The sequence below is a fragment of the Carassius auratus genome, chromosome 43 (assembly GCF_003368295.1).
Source record: "Carassius auratus strain Wakin chromosome 43, ASM336829v1, whole genome shotgun sequence".
Taxonomy (NCBI): Eukaryota; Metazoa; Chordata; class Actinopteri; order Cypriniformes; family Cyprinidae; genus Carassius; species Carassius auratus.
In genome coordinates this window covers 4,125,258-4,142,964 of record NC_039285.1, presented here as the reverse complement: position 1 = coordinate 4,142,964, position 17,707 = coordinate 4,125,258, and the positions used below count along the sequence as shown (strand labels likewise).

General features: G+C 36.2%; 2 protein-coding genes across 3 annotated transcripts; one reads left to right on the top strand and one right to left on the bottom strand.

Moving 5' to 3' along the window:
- Positions 1–344: 344 nt before the first annotated feature.
- LOC113061489 (forkhead box protein L1-like) lies at positions 345–2,580 on the bottom strand. Its single transcript, XM_026230635.1, has one exon. It carries the CDS (start codon positions 2,017–2,019, stop codon positions 853–855), a length of 1,167 nt encoding a protein of 388 aa, XP_026086420.1. The 5' UTR covers positions 2,020–2,580; the 3' UTR covers positions 345–852.
- A 3,465-nt stretch (positions 2,581–6,045) lies between these two features.
- Positions 6,046–16,255, top strand: LOC113061486 (UPF0183 protein C16orf70 homolog). Of its 2 annotated transcripts, none has more exons than XM_026230632.1 (16): positions 6,046–7,080; positions 7,956–8,038; positions 8,145–8,228; positions 8,318–8,361; positions 8,520–8,599; positions 8,688–8,782; positions 9,760–9,857; positions 10,158–10,270; positions 11,747–11,880; positions 12,019–12,102; positions 12,216–12,298; positions 12,529–12,572; positions 12,667–12,716; positions 12,861–12,919; positions 13,153–13,225; positions 14,132–16,255. In XM_026230632.1, the coding sequence occupies exons 1-16, from the start codon at positions 7,017–7,019 to the stop codon at positions 14,219–14,221; spliced, it is 1,278 nt and encodes a 425-aa protein (XP_026086417.1). In that variant the 5' UTR covers positions 6,046–7,016; the 3' UTR covers positions 14,222–16,255. The 2 variants fall into 2 exon arrangements, with proteins under 2 accessions (XP_026086417.1, XP_026086418.1); XM_026230633.1 differs by having other exon boundaries at positions 6,047–7,080; positions 9,793–9,857.
- The last annotated feature ends 1,452 nt before the right edge of the window (positions 16,256–17,707 follow it).

The window sequence follows — 17,707 nt, the reverse complement described above, 5'->3', positions numbered from 1 at the left end:
AAAAACTACTTATGGCTATATATGGTGGCAAGAAATACATGTGGTAGACTAGTTTCACAGTTGAGGATCATGTACAGTCCTAGCAGTAGCGACAAATTATAGCTAACTTGGCTATATAGAAAAATTACATCTATTTCATTCATTTTTATGAATAGCTATAAATACTTGCCCAAAAAAGCACTTTATTAGCTAAAACATATTTAAGAAAGCACAATTGTAAGTTTCTCTTACAGATATAAATTTTCCCTCCATAAAAATGGGTTTCTTAGGGGTTTATATATATATATATATATATATATATATATATATATATATATATATATATATATATATATATATATATATATATATCAGGTTCTTTTGGGAAACTGATGATGTTTATTTCATCAAGGTTTTACTCAATCACATTGTTTATTTAAAGACTTGATTTCTGTTTTTTAACACAAATCTCAATACAAATGGAAATTCCACTTTCCTTTTCTTTTCACAAATGAATAATTAAGCACTAAATCAGGTTTGAGTTTTTAGCTATCTGTAGTTGTAGAGGAGAGGACAAGAACAGCACAATGCAATTTGCCAAGTATCTGAGAGGAACCTTGTTCATATAAACATTATCGTTTATCATTATCAAATATACAAATAAACATAATCATTAGAATTAACTACTGTTAGTATACTGTTCTTTAGAGTGGCAACCCATGTTGAATTCCACAACAACAATAATAGCAATAGAAATAATAATAATAATAGATTTAGCCTGACCGCTTGATAGATCTTTTTAAGTATAGATCTGTTTGTTTGCAATTAATAATTATTAGCTGATTGAATTGCTTTGCTACGGACTGAGATTCGTCAAAAGAATAATTTCTCATCTGTTTTCTCTCTGAAGTTCAGTATTTTGTCTGGACAGGTGAGAGACAGGTAGGAGCAGAGCGGGAATCCGCGCGGGTACAGCTCTGGGTGCGCGTGTGTGATCAGCGACGACGTGAGCGCGTAACCGCGCGACTCCAAACACGCGACCTGCGCTCCTCCAGCAACGCCGCACCTTCTTTGGGACTGGTTCTCCTTTTTTGACAGAATATTGTCGATGCTAAACTCCTTCGATTTGTCTGTTGTTTTTCGAGGGTGTGTCTGAGCATTCGTTTCTTTGGCTTTGGCGTCTCCGGTTTGCGCGCTTCCAATATCACTCGTCACGGATACCGGCGTCTCTCGCGCGTTTAAAGGCGCAGTGTTTGTGCCATTTAGATTGTTTAGAGACACTGTGCTGGCCTGATCGGGCCTCGGGCATCTTGGGTTAGAGCCCGCTGTGGTCGAGGGTGCTAAACACCAGTCTTTCGTGGAGTCAGATGCGTGTGTGGTCACATTAGCCTCTCTATTTTGTTGTTGGGTGCCGTTAAACTTCTCATGGATGTTTAGATCTCTTTCAGGATGTTTTTCGTGTTGCCGCTTGTTCGTTTCTGAGTCCTTAAGTGGTGACTCTTTCTCCAAATGGGCGCTTTGATTAAGTTTGGAGTTCAGGGTCGTCGCTCGGGTTCTCTTATGTCCAAATCTAATCTCTCCCGTTTCCTGAGTCCTGCACTTTCTCTTCCGTCGCCGGTAGTTTCCGTTCTCGAACATGTCCAGGCATTTGGTGTCCAGCGTCCAGTAGCTGCCCTTCCCCGGTCGTCCTTTTTCTCTGGGCACTTTGATGAAGCAGTCGTTCAGCGAAAGGTTGTGGCGGATCGAGTTCTGCCAGCCCTGCTTGTTGTCATGATAATAGGGGAAGCGGTCCATGATGAACTGATAGATCCCGCTCAAAGTCGCGCGCTTGTCCGGCGCGTTCTTGATTGCCATTGCGATGAGCGCGATGTAGCTGTAAGGAGGTTTCTGAGGAGGCTCCTGCCGGCTTGACGCGAATCCCAAAGCGGGAATGATGCCTCCAACTTCACCGCCGTAAACATAGATCAGGGAGGAGTTCGATAAAGTGAGAGCCGAGGCAGCCACGCCGGACTGTGGCACAGGGCTGTGGTATAAACTCATGACTTCGGAGGACAGTTTCAGTCTGGGGAGCTCGCCACCGGTGTGTCCGCTTCATGAGTCTGAAATGTTAAATAATTGTTGTCCGTTTTGCTGTTTTATGTTGACTTAGCGCTGGAAAATAAATTGTCTATGATAAACACCCGTTGTGTTCCCTCAGCCCACCCACATTAATTAAATTTTCATTGCCGAAAGCCTCGAGTCTCTCCCTCTCTCTCCTCGCGTGTTCCCTGCCTACCAGCCAATGGTGTGCTCGGTTATTCCTTCATTTGTTTATAGAATTAGTCTGTTGATAAGTCTGCCCACCCAAGTCGAATCAAGCTGTGTTTATTTGGAAAAATTTCCGGGCACCCAATACATAAACGCACTGATCTGATGTTTGAAATATCACGTCCACCCTTAACGCTGAAAGTTGCTCGCACAGAGAGAACAAGCAAACATGACAGAGCTCTTTCTGGGAGTTGCTTTGGGTTGCTAGAAAGGAAAACAAAGCATGCTATTTAAAGGAAAATAACTTCGTTTCTTTGTAACTCAGATTGTGGACACCACAGTTGACATCTATTTACCAAATCCATTTAGCCTAATTTGACATTATTGCGTCAGATGTATCTGTAATTACACAGTGATATTTTGTTTGTAACACAATGGATCTGTTCTACACAATAAAATATGCACTATTTGCAAGTTTTATTGAAGAACAATGTTAAAATGTTGCAGTTAAAACTCGATTGACCATATTTGTATATAAATACATTGTAAACGTGAAAAATATGAATTATCTTATAAATTACATGTTATAATTTACAGGGCTTATTGTTAATATTTCTGTAAATAAAAAATAACAATTTCCTTACTTTTGGTATTTTTTGAAAAATGGTATTAGAATTCCCTGCACAAATCATTTTATTTAGTTCTAGATCTTAGAAGTTTTTCCTCAGTGCACTGGAGTGTTTCATATTGTAGTTTATTTTATTATTTTAGCATTGTGTATCTTCCCCAGTCATGTTTTCTCATAAAAAGTCACAATAGCTGTCACTGGGACGGTAAAAGGTACTAAATTGCAGCTATTATGTGCTAAAATATACCATTTAGGTAGTAATGTATAACTTTAGGATACTAATATATATCCTTTAGGGACGAATAAGGTACAAAGTTGTACCTTTTCTGAAAGTGTTTGAATTTTAAGACATAGTGTCAACTGTGCGGTTATCAATTCATTATATGATAAAAAACTAAAAATATTTTAGGTTGTATTAATATTATAGAATTTAATGACATGAAAAAGGCATCACATAATGCTTGTATATGACTGAATTTTTTACAATTAGGTTTTGGAAACCACACCTGCTAAGAGCATTTCTACTGCTTCTTTATTCTATCACATAAAAATGTCATCAGTTTGCTAACAATAGATGAAAGAGCAGTGATATCCAAAAAAGGAAAACTTGGCAGGAAGTTAGGATAAACTCTATTATTTGTGGATGCACGCATGATGCTTTATATTATGTATTTTCCTGTTTATAGGACAGAGAGGGATTATAACAACTTTACAAGTGCACACAGCTGGCCTATGATTACATTACGAATTTGGTGGTTTCTGTGAATAAACTTAAAAGTTTTTCCTGAGTTTGTACTATCCCTCCGATAATGGTGATTCAAAAAGTTTTAGACTAACAATCCAGAAAAATGCCACATGCCACTATGATAATAGTTTCAACCGACAGAGATTGTTTAATCCCGCAGATGTGTTGCCATTTTCTTTGAGTTTGCCTAACCTTCCCATATTGTTTTATTCAGCTTTATAACTGATAAACAATTGCCTTTTTGCGTTTGAGTTAACAGTATATGAATTGCCTTTGTTTTCCATATACTATATGTTCGTTGATTATTGATAGCTCTTAAAACAATTAACATTTTATTTCAGTTGTCTTCGTTCAGCATGCAATTTTCATCATTGAATCTGTCTTCAGAACTCAAAACAAGGAGAGAAATGTGGTTTAAGATTGTTACAAGCAGACACAGATCTTTCTGTTATTTTTAACCGTTAGGAACATGTGTTAAAATTCCTTACTCTTTGTTTTATTCATCATGTTCCCATCTGAAGGATAAAAACAAACAAAAAACCATGTGAAACAGACTGGCAAGGTTTGTTACCAAACACAATAAATAAAATCAAGGCCAACAATTTTTCCACAAACAATGTAATTGGAGTTTTGATCTGAGCTATCGATGCAGAGAAAGTCAAATTATTCACAGAGCTTTGCAAATCATTCACATTGTCTCATTCAGTCTTTTCAATCAATTTGTGTCAAATGTGATTATAATGCAAGCTCTTTAAAAGTGTTTTCCGAAAAATATATATCTTTCATTCTATTTGGATAGTTGTTGTTTACCAGGCATTTTTATCCAAAGCTACTTAATTACGGGAAAAAGCCCAATGGGACAATACAGGGTTAAATGAAGTTTGCTCAGACACACAAAAGCATGTTTCATATAACAAACAACAGACTGTTATAGATACAATCTTTTAAAGAACATGCACAGACCACACCGCACATACACTGGCATATGATCAAGACACGGTTCAAGAGGAACTATAAACGTATCTTAAATGTACAGTACAGAATAGGCTACACATATATTTTCATTCAAACATTATTAAATGACTCTTCGGCTTTTGAACACTGGTGCCATTCTATTCTATTCTTCTGTATAGGCAACTATTATATACACTCAAGGATTCATGCATACACAAAAACTTTTCATTTGTACCGGATGAGCATGTGACAAATAAAACTGAATGTTGTAGGCCTAACCACAGAAGAAACAAACAAATGTGAATTAAAGGAGAGCGTAATAGTCAGACACCAGAGAAAAACGTCAACATTTCAGCATTTTATGGCACGTTTTTGAGATTAAATAATAAACAGACAGATGCATTCACCACATTGTCTCTGTATTATCACCTGCACTGTAATAAAGGTACTCGCCAGTGACTCGATGCCGCCATCTGGTGGCTTTTCATCAATATTTCTAACATTTTCAAATTACTTTGACCTTTCCTGTGTGAACACAAGCTTAATTTATTGATTCAGCTGTCAGATCTAGCCTTAGGCTGGAATGAACCAGAAAAAGAGTTAAATATATGTCCCAGCCCATAACAGTTAGCCTACTCCTTATCTTTCTCACACAGTAGGCCTAATAGACCTTAATCAGGGTATGTGGCATACTGAATTTTATGCTGATGAAAATAGGATATGTGGAATGGACTTTAAGATATACAAAGCCATGCACTGTTTTATTTAGTTTTTGTCTACTGAAAGTCTTTTGTAAATATGTTTTGTCAGCTGAAAAAAACGATATGTTTGATAATAAAACACAGAATTTCTATCCCTGAAAGACTAGTTTTGTTGCTTTTCAAAATTTTTAACAGACCAATGGCGCTCAGACTAAGATCTATTACATTTATTACTTTATTTATTTAAAGCAAACTGATGGTCTTTTGTTTATTTCTTAGAATGCAATGTGAGTTGAGCTAAAAAGTAAAGTTAACTAAATATCTGCACTCTTAAAACACTGCTGGAGTAATATATAGTAGCCTAATAAAAGTAATATAACATCTAAAATAGTATACCCAACATAAATACTTTCCTTCAAGCACCAGTATGCTACACAAAATCTGGTAAGTGATTCATCAGCATAGAAAAATCAACATGACCGAACTATTGAGTCTAATGACAAAAAAAATTGAATTGTTTGCTCTCATTTTTGGAGTTTTTATCTAATTTAATATAATTTTATTTATTTATTTTACATATTTATAATTTGAAAGGATTTAAATCCTTATTTATTTACTTGATTTTTTAATTATTTTATTTATTTATTTATTTTTGGTATTAAGCTATATTTGCATTTTTGTGAACACTTGTGGCTTTTGTGGTCTGCGGTGTATGTTTTGTTCGGACAGCTCGCCGTCTTTGACTTTTATTTTGAAACTTGCCGCGCGGAAGTGATATCTCGTTCTCACAGGAAGCTGAACTATCAGCTGGTGTTTTGGATGGAAGTTGCTTTTGGCACGAAGGCGTTCTTTCTTTATCATCTTAAGCAAATCTTAAACGGCAAAGACACCGGAAAATAAAGCTGCATGTAACAGCGCGCCATCTCCAGCAAGCGAAACGGCGGAAAACAAGAGAAATCGGCGTTATTATGAACAGATGATGGTCTTAAGTGCTTATCTGTTTTCTTACTGTTAAATCATCGGAAAGAAAGAAAACAACGTCAGGCGAGGCTCGTGCTAGTCACTGATAGTCTGATGTGTGTAACTTATGTTGATTCATCTCGACCTGCGATCTTTGCCACAAATAGCTTAAATGCGTGTAATGTAACTCGTTGAGCACAAAATGTTCTTCGTTCGGTGTAATAATTAGTAGCATATGTGTTTTATTTGATTCAGGAGTGAGTCAAAGATCAGATCAAAGCTTTTTTTCTTGTTTACAGCAGAAAGCAGTTTTAAAAAAATAATGCATGCGCCTACATATTGGTCATAAGATAAATAACGCCTTGAATTAATTTGTGCGTATGGAAGTTGATAAAAGAGCAGCAACCTGTAACCAGTTATTAATTCTTGACATCAGCTCGTCGTGACTGAAATACAGTTTGTTTAATTTATTCTATAACTTTGTCATATTGACCTTTTTATCCGTGTCTTTATAAGTGTGTATTTGTTATTCAGTTGATAGTGTTATTTATAAACATGGTGACAGTGGAATGCATTGATAGCTGCATTGCATCACTTGTGTTTTGACATATCTGACGTCAGGGGTGCCGTGTGTCACTCAAACTGTGTTTAAAGTGTGTGGGGGCTTTTTAAACATACTACTTCGTCATATTTGGACTTATCTGCTGATTTAACGGTGGATTATTCGAGATATTTCGAGAGGGAAGACTCAGATCTGGCACAGTCGGAGGTCCTCGTTGATATCCCCAATTTCTCCCCGCCAATGCTGGATCTGGAGGTCGTTCCTGAGCGATCTTTGGGAAATGAACAATGGGAATTCGCATTAGGTGGGTGTGAGATCAGTTCAAAGGCTTGAGTAATCAGTGCATGTTGAAATAGCTAACGGTATGCCAATTTGAAAATAAGCACATTCATTTGGTATTATAGTCGGTTGCCATCTGGATTTCATAACTGCATCCCGTGCTCTTTGACACGTTCACATCTGAGGTTCACTTGACCTGAAAAAGGTCTCTGTTGCACTGAATTATTTTGTTTGGCCAGGGCTGAGGCATGAATATTCCAATAAAACGTGTATTTAACTCTTTATGATAGTTTCAAAATGAAACCAGGCGTTATCGCAAATATATCTTGCATCACTGAATGTATTTGGGTTAAATGGTAAATAAATATCAGTATGCGTTTATCATCTGGTTATATACGTATCGTTTTAATAGTATAAATAATAGTTATAATAAAGTCTCGTAAATCTATTAAAAAGCAGATAACATTACTACTATGCACATTTATATCAGTAACCATAACAAAGCTAACTATATTAGCGTACACATAAACAAACGATGACGTTATATTTATTCAGTTACGCTGCGCGCGCTTTATTATGTTGATTGAGTGTCGGTGTTTTTATCGTTCATAATCAGCTGGAAATCTTCCTCTACATTTGTATGCTTAGTTTCGTTATTCTTTTTGGTGTGACTGGACCTTTAAACTTAAGTTCAAGTTACTTTTGGAAGGGCTTCGCTATGCCGTGTAATAATAAATTATTATAAACGTTGCCAAGTTATATTCTTACCCTTATGATTATGTGTTTCATGTTGCCCTGTGATTATCATGCTTTTACTACACACCCTTTACAGCTGTTGACGCCACTTCTTTCATCATCACGTTAATGTAAACTGAACTGTTTGTCTGGATTTGTTTCCAGGGATGCCATTGGCCCAGGCCATTTCCATATTACAGAAACACTGCCGAATCATCAAAAATGTCCAGGTGCTCTACAGCGAACAAGTAAGGATCTGTCATTGTTATTGTCTATGAATGTCTGTGTTGGCACTGCAGTTATGTATGTGGATCATTAGTATCCTTATCTGACCTGTTTCTCTCCCTCAAACAGATGCCACTCAGCCACGACCTCATTCTCAACTTGACTCAGGATGGAATTAAACTGCTGTTTGACGCCTGCAATCAGAGACTGAAGGTGAGAAATGGCATGTGTGTGTGGCTTTGGGCTCAAATGTGTTTATTTCTGATGTTAGTTTGCAAATCGAGTCTGTTTTGTTTTGGCAGGTGATCGAAGTGTACGATTTGAGCAAAGTAAAACTGAAATACTGGTGAGACGTCTAGTTTAGCCACACTAGTTGTGGATAACATTTGTATTAGACCCAGAATGAAGCTTTTTCTACATGTTGTAGATGCTGCTACACTACCTTCTACTGATAACTTGTCAGCCACAGAAATGTAAAATGATGCATTCTTCTGTTCATTACAGTGGAGTGCATTTCAACTCTCAGTCAATAGCTCCTACTATTGAGCAGATTGATCAGTCTTTTGGCGCTACTCATCCAGGAGGTGAGATTTGTCATCTGTGTCAGTCTTTTGCCCAGACCTCTATTTGCTGTGTGTGTATATTTATTGTGTTCGTGTTCTCTCTGTCCAGTCTACAATGCTGCTGAGCAGCTCTTCCACCTGAACTTCAGAGGGCTTTCATTTTCCTTCCAGCTGGACTCCTGGAGTGAAGCTCCTAAATATGAGGTGAAACTGTGTTTGCGCTCTCTGTTCATGCTACTTTATAAAAAGCACTGTGTACCATTAGATAGATTGTAATACCATGGCTCTGAATGGTACCATATTCATGGATCATGGTATTTAGATGGAACTTAAAAGAATACTGAGGCACGACCAATGGATTGCATCTGGCATGATGTAAAAACATTGTATTTCCATGGTATTTTCCACTTTTTGTGTTCGTGTGTGCTCTTCCTTTCACACTGTTTTAGTTCTAGCCACAGACATGTAGGAAATTGCCAACTGTCTTAATAATATTGCTTATCTGTTGTTACATGTGATTGCTTTATGACAAAAGACATATAAAGCAAAGTACTTATACAGAATGATTGCAAAGAAAGAAATTACTTTATTTTTAACGAAGTAAATTAAGATAAATACAAATTAATGCATGTTAACCAATGACACTTATGTTGTTCAAGTATTTTATATAGGCCTACTATTATAGTTTAGTATTTTTTAATATAATTTATAAATATTTTAAATGACCTTTAATTTTAGTTTTTTTCATTAAAAGTTAATTGACATATAATTAAGTTTTATTATATACAGTATATTAGTTTTAGTTCTTTTCTAGCGATTTTGTTGTCCATTATTAAATTTTTAGTTGTGTCTTATATTATTATTTAGTTTTTTTTTTTTTTAAATGTTATTTATTTGTATTTTTCCCATTTTAGTTTTAGTTCTGCTTTAGTGCTTTTAGTTAGTTGCCAAGGCAGCATGTCTAATATCCGTTAGTTTAAGTATTTAATCTAATATTTGTTTTTATTTTAGCTTTATTTCTATTAATAAAAAGGTAGTTTAATAGTTTGTTTCAGATAATGACAGTAACCCATGTATAAATGTATCTAACATACGCAACTGTGATGATGTGAGCATCTTTTCACCAGAAGAGACACCTGCACAGACACCACATTCTACTCCTAGTTGTTTTGCCTTGACAGCCTAACTTTGCCCATGGCTTGGCCTCCCTGCAGATTCCCCATGGGGCCACTGTGAAACGGATGTACATTTACTCTGGAAACAACCTTCAAGAAACCAAGTAAGAGCTGTGTTTGAATATTGGTGCTTGTGTGTGAATGTAAAAATGCCGTTACACCACTAATGAATAATTACAGCTGCATACTATCGAGTATGGATGTGTTTACTTATAGACCCTGAAGTTCTAAATCAGTCTTCTTGTGTCTGTTTGTAATGTTTATGTGGCCCAGGGGTGCATTAATCTGTGTTTAGTCTGAGACCATGGGCCTTTATTTCTGAGTTCAGTTAAAGCACTTGTTAAGAACGCCTTGGTTGCATTGCCTCAAGCAGCGATCATTATAAATTATATATTTCTTCACAGGGCTCCGGTGATGCCTCTGGCCTGTTACCTTGGTAATGTGTATGCAGAGAGTGTGGAGGTGTTGAGAGACGGGGCGGGACCGCTGGGTCTCAAACTTCGTCTACTCACCGCAGGTATTACAAGCAGCCCTAATCCATAAAACTATTCATTATGTTCTAATAAACTAGCATGCATGTGACTAAATTCGTTTTAAACACGCCTTTTAATACTATTACCTGTAAAAAGTATCAATATGATGAATAGAATATGGTCACCTCACGTATTGTACATCTCGGTACAAAGAGTGTCATATTCTCGTGAACTCCTAGAATGAATTCATTTTAAATTAATTCGATTTAGCAGATTTTTTAGATGCTCGTTTGGAACTTTTTCATCTCCACTCTCGTCTTCGCTCTCCTCCTGTTATTCGAAACTGATAAAAACAGATACTTCCTGTAGAATGGCATGTTTTGATCAAACCTAATTAGATTCAAATTTTTTATACTTTTAATATGACATTAATAAATATGTCTTGTTTTGATGAAGACCACAGTTTCCTGTTTTCTGGCATGCTTCTGTGTTTAAAGGCATGTCTTGACATGTTATTTCCAAAGTTGAGCGGTGCTTAGCAAACCAGCATAAGTAATGTGGGCTTCTGGGATAAATACACATTTGTGCTGATTATTGTTTGATTGTTAGTCATCACCGACGTAAACAAACAACATAGGTTTCATTTTATCACTATAACATAAACCACAGAGCTGGCGTAATTATAGATGTATAGATCTTAACAAAGATATGTAGCTTCTGTTATCCATTCTTTGGAAGTGTTCTTTGTAATCAGTATTGTGTGAGTTGAACTATAGTATAGTTCAGTGGTTCTCAATTGGAGGGCCGTGACCCAAAAATGGATTGCAGGTCTGTTCACAGTCAGCAAAGAAAAACAAGAACAAATCATAAACTGCAACTGTGTAATCATGTGCTTTTAGGATAGCAAAATACAAAGGTTTTTAACATTTATCAAACATTTTACTGTTCATTAATCATAGTAATTTGAACATTAACTCATTATTAAAATCGCTCATCATAAAAAAGGAAGCAAAATGTCTTAAAAAAACTACTTTTTAACTATATTTTTACTGTTTACACAACTGATTAAACGTTTGGGGTATCAGTAAGAAAAAAAATATATAACAGTGAAGACTAGAGTAATGACTTCTGAAATTCAACTTTGCTATCTCAGGAATAAATTTAATTTTAAAATGTATTAAAAAGAAAATAGTAATTTTTAAATTGTAATAATATTTCACAATATTACAGGTTATTTTTATACTGTATTTTTGAGCCTTGGTGAGAATAAGAGACTTATTTCAAAAACAAAAATATTTTACTGACCCCAACAGCAGAGTATGTTTACTTAAGTGTTGTTTGTTTTTTTTATTTATTTCTTCTTTCTTTTTTTGCCATAACCATTTTTACTGCTGCCTTGATGTCCACAATAAAATCTTGGTGCCGTACTCCAGATTATAAGTGATATCCAATGATCCAGTATTAATAGACATTAAATAATAAACACATATGCAACGCTGCTTTTTCTTTTACTTTCTCAGGATGTGGCCCAGGAGTGTTGGCTGATTCTAAAGTGCGGGCTGTTGAGAGAAACATCTACTTTGGAGATTCTTGTCAGGATGTTTTGAGTGCTCTTGGCTCCCCACATAAGGTCTTCTACAAGTCAGAGGATAAGGTAACGACCAAAGCTATTTCAACCAAACACGGCACGTTATTCTCAAGTTGAGCAAGCTACATTCTCAAAACGAAACTAGCACATTCCCTCTCCACATGCATTCTGTTTGAAAAGCTTTTCTTTTTTTGTATGTCTCAGATGAAGATCCATTCACCCTCCCCTCACAAGCAAGTCCCGTCCAAATGTAATGACTACTTCTTTAACTATTATATACTGGGAGTGGTGAGTATCATTTTTAAATTACTCCATAACATGCTGTTAGCGTAGTTTTTTGTTTGTTCAGTTTACATAAAGCCATTGAACTTTGAGCATTGTTTCTTTCTATATCTTTCCAGGATATACTGTTTGACTCTACAACCCACCTGGTCAAAAAATTTGTCCTTCACACCAATTACCCTGGTCACTACAACTTCAACATGTGAGAGACGTTTCTCTGCTTTTATTGTATTATGTCTTGTAGCATTGTAAATATTTGGTTGAATGTCTCAATTGGTCAGTCTGTGGGTTTTGCAGTCTGGGCATATTGATTGAATATTGGTTTTTATTTCAGAAAGTTTACAGTGTTTAGCAGTGTGTGGTTTGAGAATCATATTCCACTTTATTTAAGCACACGAGCATCAGAATAACTGCCCTTTATTCCCATCTCAGATATCATCGGTGCGATTTCAAGATCCCTCTTATCATTAAAAAAGGTCAGTGTCGTCTTCATCATGCTGTCTGGACTGGATCTTTATTCTGTCATGTCTATTTGGGCTTTTGTGTCTCATTCTTTAAATTGTGTTTTAGAGAGGGCAGATGCTCAGAGTGAGAACTGCTTTCTGACCACTTACAGCAAAGTGAGTTCTGGGACTTCATTGTATAGTCAATACTTACATTATATGCACAACATGTATTAGATGTAATGCACTACTGAATGCGATGAATAATTAATAAAAGATTTTTAAGGGAGAACTAATTATGTTTTGAACTTTTGCACTCAGTGGGATCAGATTCAGGAGATTCTAGGACATCCCATGGAGAAACCAGTTGTGCTACACCGGTGAGAGCCATATATGTAGAGATTTGGCCACATGAATGCAGTGTTATTTTAATATAATTTACATAGTAGTATAGTATTTATTAATGTTTTAAATAGCTGTTATTTGTATTTTTATTTCATTTAAGTCTGTGGTTTTACACATGGCTTGATTAAAGATACATCCAGAAACCTCTGAATATGAAAACCTGTTTATAATACTCTGATTAATTGATAAATTATGCACTGCTCTGCAGGTCTTCGTCTGCAAACAACACCAACCCTTTCGGTTCCACATTTTGCTTTGGACTACAGCGGATGATATTTGAGGTATGTGACTGGGTCAGCTTTATTTTTTTCTTAGTTAGCCTGTATAAAAAGTTGCTTTTTAAAATTAAAATAAAGAAATATCTATAAATGGCAGATTTGTTATTCAGACAGCTGTTGCAGCTTTGCTATGTTCATAGTTGATGGGAAATATTATTGGCTTTTACTATGGATGTACTTACCCTATTTTCCGGACTATGAGTCGCACTTTTTTTAATAATTTGGCTGGTCCTGCGACTTATAGTCAGGTGCGCCTTATTTATAAAAATGAATTTGACATAAACGAGAGAAATGAACCAAGAGAAAACATTACCGTCTCCAGCCACCAGAGGGCGCTCTATTAGAAATATGTTGTTTAAATACGTTTAAAAAATAAAACCTAAAAAATCAGCCGATTTAAATGTTGTAAGTGAATTTAGGCATCACACAACATCATAATGTACAGTATGAAAAAAATGGAAATTCGTTTAGGGATTTGTTAAAGATAACATTATTTATAAGGGCACTTAAGATTACTGCAAAGGTATGTTAAATGTAAAAATAGGTGAAAACATGAAATCAATTTTTTTATTTTTTATTATGATTTATCCTAGCACATCATATTTTGTAATCTTTAATCAAAATAACTTTGCCTCCATTGTGCAAAAAAATATGTTTGTTCTTTTTTTTAAATAAGCTGTTTCACTCAGATGTATGTCACAAAAGGGGGGGGGGGTATCGCAAATTTCATTTTATACCGAATTTAAATATGACAAAATGTATTTTTTATCATACTTTTTTATTTAAAAGGTCTCTAATATTGGCAGATAACCAATATGGTAATGATATATTATGTTCCCCTACCTCATACCCAACTCAGCACTTCATGAACTATTGGATCTCATCTCCATATTGTTGCTATGGTTGCAGGTCATGCAGAATAACCACATAGCTTCCGTGACTCTCTACGGAGCACCTTGTCCAAGTAGCCTGGCCCGTGCCGAGCCTAGTGCCCACTGAGGAAGTCGCCGTGCCCACAGTGCCCGTCCAGCCCTGCAGAGCCTCTGAACTGACCAGCAGAGTGTGCCTTCACTCAATGCTGCCATCACACAAGCTAAAGCAAGACATGCTGGGAGTTTCTGTTCATCCTAATAGAGGCCACAATTCGGTCTCCTCATCCAATAATAGCATGGAGGCTGCCCTCAGCCTGCTAATTATCCCAGATAACCATGCAAACCTGGCTCCGCCCCCAAAGCTTTAACCCAGATCTGCATCAGCATCAGCATCGTTCTAGTACTTGTGAATGCACAGTGATTTATTTCCACTCAAGCATATTTATGCATTCTTTTTTTTGCCTAACCTTCTAAAAAGTTCCATACCAGATGCAGCAAATATTAAACAGATCTCTCCTCTGCACACTAAACACTTTAACAAAAACACACATGAATTCAACTTCGTTTGCTTTCTGGCAAGCAGAGGATGAGAGCAAAGGCAAATGAGGACATACTTTCGCAGCAGTGTGTTTTGTATGCATTTACGTAAGGTTCCAAGCACAAGCAAGCACAGTATGGATCCAGTGCTGTGAAAATATTCTTGTGGCACATGAGCAGGCTCAGATAGACACATAACGATTCATCGACTCATTTCATACCAAGTCAACAGCACAGATTACCTCCCATTTCAATACCGTACATCCACTTTATGGTCGATTCTGTTATTGTTTTGTTGTTTGTGAGCGCATTAGTTTTGAACATTTGCACTAAAAATGCACCTAATTTACTTGATAATTGTCTCCTGTCCACTGAGGAACATTTTAACTGCTGAGTCTCGGAGAGAAAGGACGGCGGGGAGGGAACGACGACGTGCAATCTTGATTTCAAAGCTAGTTGCGACCCTGACTGGAGAGAAAACATCCACCCATCGCTGTTTCATCCGCTGGATGCTGTCAATTTTTTTTTTTTTTTTTTTGTGCCCAGTAGAAAGATGTGAAGTGCTTTTACCTTATTCAGTATCTTAAAGTCTTAACAGAACAACAGAATTGTCTTCTGTCGCCTGATTGCCAAATCGCTAGCCAAAGAAGAAACAACAGTTAGCTTTCAGTCATTTTAAATTCACATCATAAAAACATTCCCTGTTGATTTGATCCATACAGACCCTGAATTGTTTTTAACATAGCGACTCAAATGATTCATTGGTTTTTAATGCTTTAAAGCTTCCTTTCTTGCTTTTTACTCTGCAGATTTGTTTCTGTAGTAAGTAGACGTGATGTTTTCTGTAGTCATGTCTGATATGTCCATGCCTGTACAGATCTGTAATTAAGATGCACAATTTTCATTGTTTAATCAGTCTACCAGTACCGTATCAGATCAGCTGACATCTGGAACTGGTTTTCTTTGCCAGCCATTGAGGGTCACTATAGCAGCTTCCCTCCACTGTTTTCCTGGATGAAATCGCCTACATTTGAGCACTTTCAGGAGGATTTAACAGAGTTGACTAGAACATTTTAACAACAGTAGATGGTTTGTTCACCTCTAACTACTGTTCATTGCTGTGCTGCCTTGCAGTGTAGCCACCTGTGGCTGTCAAGCTCCAGTTCTCTGGTGTCGTTCCCACCTCCCTCCAAGCTTCTGCAGTGTGTGCTTCAGGCTAATTCTGGTATTTATAGCTTTCTGTTTCAGTAGCCTCTCATTAACTGTGTTGGAAGGCCATCAGTGGTGTTTTTCATATGTTTTACCCTCAGCTTTTGGTCATTTACAAGGAAGATGCTATTAACATATAGTGCCTCATTTCCCACCGAGCCTGTCTTGACTTTTTCTCTGTAAATGAAATTGTTTGAAAAACTGCTTTGTGTATGTCTGAGCATGTAAAGATACATTTATAGTTATAGTCCTTTTGTTTCAAAAAAACAAACCTGAATATTAGAGGAACTAAGAAAAAACTGACTTGTTGAGGAATGAACTCTTGTCATGAAGGGCTAGTTTACTATAGAAAAAGCCTTTTTCTGGCACGGAATAAATAAAATTGCAACCTTATCTAACTTGTTTCTTTCAATTGGGAGATGAAATCTCAGAAATGAGGGGGGGGGGGGGGGTTGGGAGGATGGCCAAAAGGTCAGAATAACCAGATAGAAAATCGATTACCTTTAAAATATATATATATATATATATATATATATTTTTCATTCCAGAGCGAAAATAAGCTTCAAAGTATTACATTGATTAAATGCAGCACCTATTAAAAATTAGTTCAAAATATTACGGAACATGTAGGTTGCCCTTCATGGTTTGAGGTTCACAAAGTAGTTGCAGTGTTTTTATCTAAATGCAACCTGTACTTTTTGAAAATGGTGTGAAGTTCCACTTAAATGAGTTTAAAGTGAAATAAATATGGTTCGAGCTTAAAACTCTTTAGGGCTGAGGATCAGATTGAAAATGCACAATTGGAGCCTCCATTGTCAATAAGGAATAACACAACTGCTGTTTTAGTGTCATTTACAGGAGGAGTGTGGTCTGATGGGCTGTTTGTTTGCCCAATCTCAGGTGGATGTTTTTAGTTTTTTTTAAAGCCAGGAAGCAAGTGAATGCTTAATTTTCATCAAATGGGTTTTGGCTGTTGTCTCCTCTTCAGACTTTATCCTATTTTTGCATCGTAATGAGTGAATGATCGTCCTGAGGATTGTAATTAGAAAAGGACAAACTCCATACAGTGTAATGTGCATATTAATGCTATGTATTGTGTCCCTCTATATCGTATGTTTTTCCCCATCCTCCAAAGTGATTATTTTTTGTGGATTCAACCCATTTCTGGAAATGGGTCTTATCCTCGATTAAAAAGTGTGCATCAAATTGATTGCAATGTAGTGTTTTGTATCTCAGATATTTTTACTTCTGTAGATTTAAGGAACATGTATGTGGATGATAAGCATTATCAGGCATTTTGTGTTGTTTCTTTGTTTGTTTTTAAAGCAATAATCGTTGGATTGATGGATAATAAATTGGAATGATCTGGTATATGTTTGTCAGTAGCTCAGAATGGTGCAACAATGCTGTGACCATTGGATTTTAGTTTCGTTGAATCTACTGAAAGCATTATACATTTTTTTAAATTGCTAATTTTTTTTCACAAACTCTTCGTGTGTTCAACAACAAATAAATATTTAAAGAATGGATGTAATAAATATAGGGGGAAAGAATGGACGCATACTTTGTCTTTTTTTTAAAAAACATCTTTTATAAAACAGTGTAGTAGTATGTTCATGTTCACAGCAGGCTACTTTTCAAATTCAATCATTTAATTCAGCAGACAGCAGATCATCCAAAACAATACAGCACACTAATCAAAGGGGAAGAAAAGTGTTCCGTTTGATAAATAGTGACATTTTTCTAATAAAGAATATAAACAGTAATAGACTGTGCTAAGATATAGAACCCAGTACTTTTTGATGCATGAGAACATCAGTCAAGATAACATTAGTGTTCATTTTGTGCACACAAAATGTGTCTGATT